General features: G+C 41.8%; 1 protein-coding gene across 1 annotated transcript; it reads right to left on the bottom strand.

Moving 5' to 3' along the window:
- Positions 1–360: 360 nt before the first annotated feature.
- ANKRD1 (ankyrin repeat domain 1) lies at positions 361–8,819 on the bottom strand. Its single transcript, XM_032694911.1, has 9 exons — positions 8,714–8,819; positions 7,095–7,274; positions 5,184–5,321; positions 4,986–5,093; positions 4,221–4,319; positions 3,006–3,104; positions 2,763–2,861; positions 2,500–2,598; positions 361–1,297 (listed from the first exon to the last, which is right to left on the bottom strand). Exons 1-9 carry the CDS (start codon positions 8,741–8,743, stop codon positions 1,187–1,189), a joined length of 963 nt encoding a protein of 320 aa, XP_032550802.1. The 5' UTR covers positions 8,744–8,819; the 3' UTR covers positions 361–1,186.
- Between the last annotated feature and the right edge of the window lie 333 nt (positions 8,820–9,152).

Genomic DNA, 9,152 nt, shown 5'->3' with positions numbered 1-9,152 from the left:
AGAGAGAAGTGTCTGCTTTTCCTAACAGGACTTGGCATCTCCCTTGGCTTGAGTAACTGGAGTTGTCTTGTGCCCCAAATAGTAAGTACTGACTTGCTGAGAATGAGATTTTTTTTTTTTTAATCAAACCCAGTAAAAAACCTGTAACTTTGTTTTACAATTTACTCAAGTACTAAGTAAGAGGTGGGATTTATCTAACAGTGGCAGGGAGGTGGCTTGAGGGCTGGCTGCTCTTGGCAGCTCAGACTTCTTTCCTAAGTTTTTAAGAACTTTACAGAGGCCAAGATGTGAACTTCCTTTAAAGAGAGAAAAAATAACCCCATGCATGTTCACCACTCCATCATCCACTCCAGCAAATAAAAAGAAACCACTCTGTTTATTTAATCTGAAATGAATCAGTTCAAAATGTACAGAAAAAGCAGTACAAATTTACAAATATACATAATCTGATTTTTGCATTCTTCAGTCATCATACTTTGTAGTAGTCTAGCTTAAAAACAATTCACATTTCTGATACTGCCTCCTCTCACCTTCACAACATGACATCTGAATCCTCCAGTCCAAATGATTACATGATGGTTGGAGCTCTGTCCTCGAGCTCTTTATCAACCACGATTGCCAAACCCTGTGTAAACACCATTACTCAACTACTTCTTTAAATCCACTTGGCATCTCAGTATACCTTCTTCCATTGCCCTTCCACATATCACTGCTCATTTCACAGATTATTTTAATAGTGAGAATTCAGCAGAGACAAGGCAACAATTGCAAGTATTCGCCATTTAGAGCTGTTGGAAGGCTTGAGGAAAGTTGCTAATGTGGTTGGAAATACTGCCATTTAAGACAAAAGGATTTATGTTGCTGACAAAGATTGCATTAGGATGCAAAGCTCTATTTAAAAAAAAAGCTTAAATAATATTAAGAATCATTAAAAATTACTTTTAAATAAATAAATAATAAATAGAAATAAATAAAGCCATTTTAGAGCCAGTGGAATTTTAACACTCAATCTGTCTTTTAAAATAATTACTTTGCAGGGGTTTTTTTGCAGTTTTCAGTGAAGATACCTCAAATAATCCAGTGCCATAAATATTTTCAATAAAAATACTGTGTTCAAGGGCATCTTCATCCAGGTTCGAGTGAAGCATTTCAAAGCAGCAAAAAGAGAGTGGTCTGGTTTCTCTCTTCAGAATTTGCCTGGGTGGACACTCTTTTTGGAATTGTTTTTCAGGCTGTTGAATATCTCTTTGGTGCCGTTCTGCCACTGAAGAACAAGATCCATGGGGGTTTTCCCTTGCTGGTTAAAAAAGCAGAGGAAGCATGATTTAATTTCATCCAGTGGTTGCCGAGTCCTTGTTCTTTCCTAGATACACCACTGCATCTCCTGATCTGAGACCCCTCTGCACACACAGGCTCAAGACTTAGTCTCGCTCCCTAAGGTCAGAGTACTTTTGCTCTACAGAGCAAAAGGTTTCAGTGAGTCTAACCATATTGGCAAATACTGTGATTAGCAGAACATGCAGGTTTCTTATAGTTTCAACTGATTAGAAATATATTTAGGTGAAACCTCAATAAGATGCTTTTTTCTTTAATTCAGAATTCAGATGAGAATTTGTACTGGTTAATTAGGGTATGAACCACAGGAATTAAATAAGACCAATTTTTGTGTGCAGACAAAGTCTGAGAAAGCAAGTATCTGGCCTTTGGGGCTTTGTCTTCTATCACTGTCATACCCTGATGAGGGATAATGCCAGGAGCTACCCTGCTTCAGGGAGGTGGGCAGGGAGTAGGGAGTGCAGAGTGCTGCGGTGACTGTTTTCTTCCTTGTCCCCTGAAGTTTTGATTGATTGTCATTTAAAAACATTGATTGGCAATGTTAAACCCCATGCTACTGCTGCTAGGTTTGGATTTGGGAGAAAGGGTAGTAACAAGTAGTCATAGAGCTCCAGCAACACTGCTGCTGCTGCAGTGAGCTGAGTTGAGCTGTGAGCTGAGTCAGGTGTGGGACTTCTTGAAGCTCCCCTGAGCCACAGGGATTTGTTGCCCAGTGGTAAGGTTAGCAGCCAGTCATCCAGATGTAGTGCTGGGGCTGGCTATCAGCTGTGGGCTTAACAGAAAGGAGATTTCTCTGACAAGCTAAGATCTTTGTTGTCTCAATGGTGGTCAAAGCCCAAGAGCTGTGCAGAGTAAATGTCTGTCCATTGTATCTTTTCAATGTATGATATGAGTAATTAAAATAAATCTTAGAAAGATGTGATGCTCTCTAAGTGGCAGCTGATGCTTTCTAGTTTTAAAAGAGGTACTGGGTTTTTCTCTTTTTCCCTGACCTCCCCCCAAGTTACACTTTCCTTGCTGCAGCTCTGCTTTAATTAGCTCTGAAGTGATCTGATTAAGTCCATTCACAGTAGTTTCTCCCAGCCTTGAAGCCTATGGAACTGCTCTGAAGGGAAACTTATTTTAAAGCATTTTGAATTGCTTCATTTTTGTGCTATTACTTACGCAGTTCTTTAGAGTTAAATCTGCTCCGTGCAGAATCAGAAGCCGGATCATTTTGTAGCGGTTCAGCCTCACGGCGTCGTGCATTGGAGTGTCTCCTTCCTAGAGACACGAGACATGGACCACAGCGTCAGTCCCACCAGTCCAGCACCACAGTCCAGCCCCAACTGCACAGTCAGGGATTTTTACAGGCAAGTGGAACATCAAGGCAGTCAGCAGCTTGATGCCACCTGGTAGCTGACAGGTAAGAGGTTGCTGGTACTTACTCTGTCTCTGGCGTTGAGATCTGCTTCACAGGCAATGAGATGTTCCCCACAGTCATATCGCCCTGTTCTCACAGCCACGTGCAAAGGGGTGCTGAGCAGCTGAGGGGGGAGGAGAGGAAGCTGTCAGTGGCATGGAACAGGTAAAAGCTGCTTCAAAAACAGCTGCCAAAAATTATCTACTAGGAGTAAGGATCTGCTTTTCATATACAATTAAAAAAGCTGCAGAGTCCCAGAAGCACATACCTTGTCTCTTGCATTTATGTTTATCCCTTTGTCCAGTAAGAATTTCAGAACATCCAGACTACCTCCCCGGCATGCCCAGTGCAGAGCTGTAGATTGAAGCTGCATTAGGAAAACAAAAGGAATTTAATATATCATTATATTAAAAACGTTAAACTATTTTGATCAAATTTCTAAATAAAAAATAATTTTTATGCAATTTAACCTAAAGCACTTCACTGTGATCACTGAATTGTTTCTAGTAACAGCTTTTCTTATTTTGCCCTAATTTCTGCAGCACTGTGATTTTCTCACTCTTCATGGTAGCTGCATGTTGCTCCTAAAGACAGAGATCTTGGCAATGCTGCTGTGAGAGAGGATATGTTTTGTCTATTTTGTGAGCTTAAAAGTTGTCTTTCACCAGGTATGTGGCTGGTATGTGCTAGTTAATGTTTTTTATTCAATGCCTTTTGGGTTCTAAAATGCATAGAAAATTAAGCTCAAGGGAAAGAATGGTTCTCTGTAAAAAACAGACAAAAAGCCCACAACTTATCCAGATCCACAAAGTGAATTAGAACCCTTTTCCTCTACAAGATTCAGTTTCTCTGCTCTGAGCTCTGCTGGAAGGAGTGGAATGTCCCTTGACGGTCCCACTGTTCCTGTTGTTCCTCCTGCTTCTCACAGCCTACATGAGCACTGCTGGGGAAGCAAGGCTGGCCAGTGCCAACTGTTCAGCAAAGGGACAAAGAGCTAGGAGTAGAGAAGCAAAAGAACAGCTGCAGAAGCTGTTGATAGTCAGGAACCCTTGTGGCTGGCATTCCAGAGGAGCAGGGGGCTCTCCCGAGCCTGCCTTGAAATCCTGGTGGAGAATGTGCACATTGCAGTGAGCCCTGGATACATGTGTGGGACAGTGGTATCTCCAGCATCTGCTAGCAGGCTGAAGTGGTAGCCTGACCTCAGCTCTCTTACCCTAAGTTAGGCTTTACTGTTTGTGGCACTCGACTGGCCAGCGTGTTCCTCTGCTTCCTGTGTTTTCCAGCAACCGTTTTGGCAAAGCAAGGCAGACAACCCCTCCTCAAAAGTGAAACCTCTTCTCAAAAGTGTTATTTTAAGGATAAACTTACAAGACATTGTAAGACCTTTTAATACTCCTCTGTAAGAAGCACTTCTATAAGTGCTTCTCCTGGCACTTACAAAACAACAAGCAGTTTCTGGAAAGGTGTGAGTGGATGCGCATACCATGTCTTTCTGTTCAAGCCGGGCTCCAGCTTCCACCAACTTTTTCACCACCTCTAGATGTCCTTCAGAGCATGCCCTGTGCAATGCAGTGCGTTTGTACTGGCAATTGAAACAGTGCAAAGTCAGACATGATGTATTGCACAAGCAGATGTTTAAAATCTTTTCTCCCTTTCTCCCTAGGACGATGGCAAATACATACTCTGTGCTGATTCATTTTTAACAGCTTATACTTTTGAAACCTGAAATCTGCTAAATATTAATAGCAACCTGATAGCTGAGGGCTGCCTACCCAGCATTTTAAAGGATGTGAGAAGTATCTGCAGTATGGTATTCAAATTTAATATGATGCCTGTTGAGTTCCCCATCCAAGATGCTATGCTGCATTTTGGAAATGCAGCTTATGCATTATGGAATGTGAGGGCAGGCAGCATCACTTATTTCTGTCTTTCTGCAGACAAATTTCTTATCTCCTCATCTATAGGTTTGGAAGATCACCTACTACTGAAAATCAGGGTTTCCTGGGCACCAACCACTTTCTTTTAAATATAAAGACTCTTTTGAGGTAATATGACTTTGAAGGGTCTCAGTGGCTCGTTAATCACTAGAAAACTTGATGTACAAAACTTCCAGCATTTATTTCCTCCCCCCCCTCCCTTTTTCCTCCTCATAAGGCTGGAAGCTACAAAACTTTGTGGTAAAAGTTATGTCTGTTCTGTAATAACCCCTCTTCTGTAGCAGGCTTTGCATTAGGAAGGAAGATTGTACCTCATCACAGACATTTGGATCCCCTTTGTCTGACAGGTATTTTTCAATTACTGGCAACTTGTTCTCCAGCGCAGCTTTAAAGAACGTGGGTACATCCACAGGTCCTGTCTGATAGAAAGAATATAGAGGGCATAAATGTGTGTGGCACAAACACCCACTACTGCTTTATCCAGAATAAGGTACTTTGAAGTAACTTACAATAACTTCTGGTTCAGGTTCCTTTAAAACGGGCACTTTCACTTTCTTGCATTTTTTCTTCTTCTTCAGCTGAATAATTTTTTCAAGATCCTCCAAGTTTTCAAGTTTTGTCCTTGTCTCTAATTTCTTCTTCTTCAACTGAAACAAATCAGGGAAGCCAGCAAGTTGAGCTGAGTGTGACCACCTCTTCCTTTTCAAAGTGGCAGGACAGCGTGTTACTATTCAGCTGAATTCCATTAAGATTGTATGAACTTTGAAATAAGCTGTCTTTTTTTAATATTATTATTTGCAGATAGGGCTAACTGACCATTGGAATAAGTTACTAAGTGTGTGAGACATTCTTTGTCTTCTATAGTTTTTCATATTCCATTGGACCTCTTCCTAGCTTCTACTTCAGCCATATGTTTTGGGCTAGAGAGCATGAATTTAGGCCAGGAGTCAGAGCAGCACTGCCATCCCTTCTGGCACAAAAATTTAAAACATCTCATGTGCAGCTTATCAGAGCTGGGAAACTCCTGCAGTTTTTTCTTCAACCACTTTCATGATGCAGCCCCTAATTTATTGGAACTTAATTCTCTTTGACTAAAAACATACCCTTAAGTAAAGAACAAGGTTTAGACCGATCTTAGCATTTCAGTCAGCAAGTGTTTTATTTTGGTAAGCTACAAAGAATGTCCTCAGTGTCCTTGATGGGCAGTTCAATAAATGTTTAAGATTTCTTCAAGCCTGCTTATAAAAAGCATCCAGGCATGAAGTCAGTATGGAGCACTGCTAATATCAAGGGAAAATGTGTTGCCTGAACTGAGATCCCATGAGATGTCCTTGACTTCAGAAGGGGAATTCACAAACAAGGGATAACTCAGGGTCAATACAGATGACAGATTCATGGTGTCATTAAGGGTAAATACCTTGATGATATCCTGTCATATAGAATACAGTTTTGTCAACTGAATTCTTATTCAGGCTATTTCCACCCTTTCTTTTTATTGTTCTCTCCATTTAGGGTTTGATCTGTAGATCATTGACCTTATAGAAAATAATTATGCTGAGTGGACTGTGGATCAACTGGAGACCCAGAAAGTTCTTAGGACCCAGTTTTGGAGGAACTCAAAAAGCCTCTATAGCAAGAAATGATGTCTCTGTTGAAGGTTAAGTAGTAGTGTTTATTCTAATATTTCTGAGACTCAGTTTCCCACTCTTCATTTTTCAGAAAAAAGTCGTTTCCCCTGCTAGTTAAACTTTTTCATTTCCAAATCACTTTAAATTTTTAGACCAGTTCGTTCCTTATTCACCAAAGAATTCAAGATGTGTTTTGGGGGAAAAAAAGCATCAGTTCTTAGGAAATGGGGAGAATTGTCATGCTCCAGGAATAGAAAATGGTAATTTTCTGTAGACCAGTATCACTTTCATTTGTAATTGTTCTTCCCAAATGTGCTAGTAAGCATAAAGCGTAATGCCATGTTTTCATAAAAAGAACATTTTCGTGGTAAATAAGACTTCTGGCTTCAGAAATGCACTCATGTCTTTTGTGGGTTAGTTATTTTTGGTAGCAGTCATTAGGTGTGGAAGCTGAAGGTGGCTAACTGGCTCTGATTGCTCCCCCCTTACTGACAGCTGGCACCAGGTGACTCTAGGAAGGAGGGAGCCCCTGCAGTTTCAGTCTGACATTATAGGGGATGTTTTGGCTTCTGCCTCAAAGCATTTCTGCCTGCAGCCATAGGCTACAGAAATCAGCAGATCTCCATGGCGTTCAGTGTACTTTAGACCAACCTCCTTTGGTGGACATCTCCCAAGGGTTTATCTAGCTCACATGCATGTATTTCTAACCTAGAAAGAGGCAAAACTTCAAGGACTGCAGCAGGAAATGCACACAGGATGATAAAAATCCAAGCAGAAAAACCAAGAGCCTACCTCTGCTTCTAGGTTTTTCCCCTTCTCGTAAGCCAGATCACCTCGGGTCAGCGAGTGCTCAGAGACTGTCTTTAGGTCATCCTGCTTCTCTAATCTCACAGCAGCTTCATACTCCCCATTTTTGAAGTCCTCAGGGAGGAAGCTGCCAGTCTCTTTATCATCCGCTTTCTTCCCAGTCACCTGTAAATGCAAACGTGATATAATATAATAAGCAGTGTCATGACTGCAGTGGTCATCACCTGGGATGGATTCCCTAGGGTGGACCTTGTTCCTGTTCTGTGTGGGACAGACTGAGTGCAGACATCATTCCACCTGTGCCTGGGTTAGCTGTGTGTGCAAATGGCTACACCAATCTCGCCCAACGGCAGATTTCCCACATCCACACAGCAACCCACCCTTGGCATCTTCAGGGCTTGGATCCAGATCCATGAGGCCAACTCACAGTCTAACTCCCTGCCTGGCTGCAGCTGAGGTGCTGCTATATTGACAAAAGCCAGAGGGTTGGGAAGAGCATCCTTTTTGTTCAGGGTTTTCTTGTTTGTTCACTTGCCAGCCTGTGTCAGGTTCACCAGAAGGCTTTAAAAGGCTGTGGTGGAAAGAGCCACCCCAACCAGCCACTCTCACCCTGCGAGTGTTGAGTACGGGAACTGAGCAGGTAGCATGGGAGGAGAGGCTTCCTTCATTGGGACCTTCCAGCTCTATTGAAACACATCCCATGCAGTTAAATCAGGTTGTTGAATAATTTCAAGGCTGTTTTTACCCATCACTGTCAGTACTAAAGTCCCATTTATAAGAGAATGGGAAAAGGATGTTCCCGCACAGAAGCTTTGTGGTGCTGTGCAGCAGCACAGCTTTCAATAGCTTTCAGAAATATTTCTGATGCCCAATTAAGTATGTACAAAGAGATAACTTATGCCAAAGAATTGAAGACAGCATGAACTAGTTAGGCTGTATGGCAGTTATATCTTAACATAGTCATCTGGGAAAATAGAAGCAGAGCTTTACTGTATCGTTCCTGTTTTCCCAGTTTCTCGAACAGATCAGATATTCTTAGTCTAAACACTGCAGTGGCATGTCCCATCACTTGTGGTCTGGTTTAGACATTATTTTTCAAAGGCTTACCTACATCATGAACAGCAGTGGTTGTAGGAACTGTTAGTATATTATATTATTAGAAAACAATACTATTACTAAACTGTTTGTTTAGTATTATAAAATACTTTAGTTTCTCTGCATTAATACCTTCTCTCAGTGCCTTATTAGATTGGAATTACTTAGAGTGATCATAAAATTCCTAGCTTCTAAAAAAGTAAAAATTAAAGGACAAAGGCAAATAAACAAGCTAAATCTGGTCAGTCTCTTCTTCCTGGTGAACTGTGCTCTGATGCAAAATCCAAACAGCTACGTAGCTGTATCTGTGGTGAGCTCACTTCCCAAAGAAAATTTAAAATGAAAATATAACAGGATAACAGAAAATATATAAGGGTTTGCACCTAGAGCACAGCAGTGCTGGTAACCTGCTAAATCAGTGATCCAGAAAGGTCATCTTTCTCTGCCTGGTGTAATGACAGCCTAGAAAGAAAAGTAATTGTGAGTAAATGAAGGAAGGTTGTACCTACCAGCTCTTCTACTTTCATCATCATTGTCATATTTGCTGGTGTTTGGGGGTTGTACTCCTGTACAGCCTATATGGCTGAAACTCCCAAGGGCTCAGACCAGCTCTGCAGGGACCACCACACTCACTTTGCTTATATATCTTTGGGAGAACTGTGCTTGAATGAGATAATCTTCCAACCTGGGAATCCAAGTATGCCCCTTGTGCTTGCCAGCTGAGAGGTAGGCTCACGCTCATTCCAGACATGTTAACGAGCCAGATCTGGTGTCGAGGCAGGGAGGGAGGGGGGCGTCAGTTGGGCGAGGAGGGGTGAGCCTCAGAGTCTGACCACACCGGGTATGTGAATCAGAATGAAATGTGAGCTCATCATTCTTTGGCAATGACTGCACTGCTCAGCAATGCGAGTCATTCTGTGTTCCCAGTGCCCACTAGGACAGCTGCCT

Source organism: Chiroxiphia lanceolata, chromosome 8 (assembly GCF_009829145.1).
Source record: "Chiroxiphia lanceolata isolate bChiLan1 chromosome 8, bChiLan1.pri, whole genome shotgun sequence".
NCBI lineage: Eukaryota > Metazoa > Chordata > Aves > Passeriformes > Pipridae > Chiroxiphia > Chiroxiphia lanceolata.
This window is presented reverse-complemented; position numbering and strand designations above follow the sequence as displayed.

Bases quoted from the DNA above. Each gene is read 5' to 3' on its own strand.
- ANKRD1 (XM_032694911.1), bottom strand. From the start codon at position 8,743: ATGACAATGATGATGAAAGTAGAAGAGCTG. The intron at 5,322-7,094 runs GTAGGCTCTTGG...GATTTGTTTCAG, and splicing joins GGAAAAACCTAGAAGCAGAG to TTGAAGAAGAAGAAATTAGA. The intron at 1,298-2,499 runs GTAAGTAATAGC...TTTTTTAACCAG, and splicing joins ATTTAACTCTAAAGAACTGC to CAAGGGAAAACCCCCATGGA.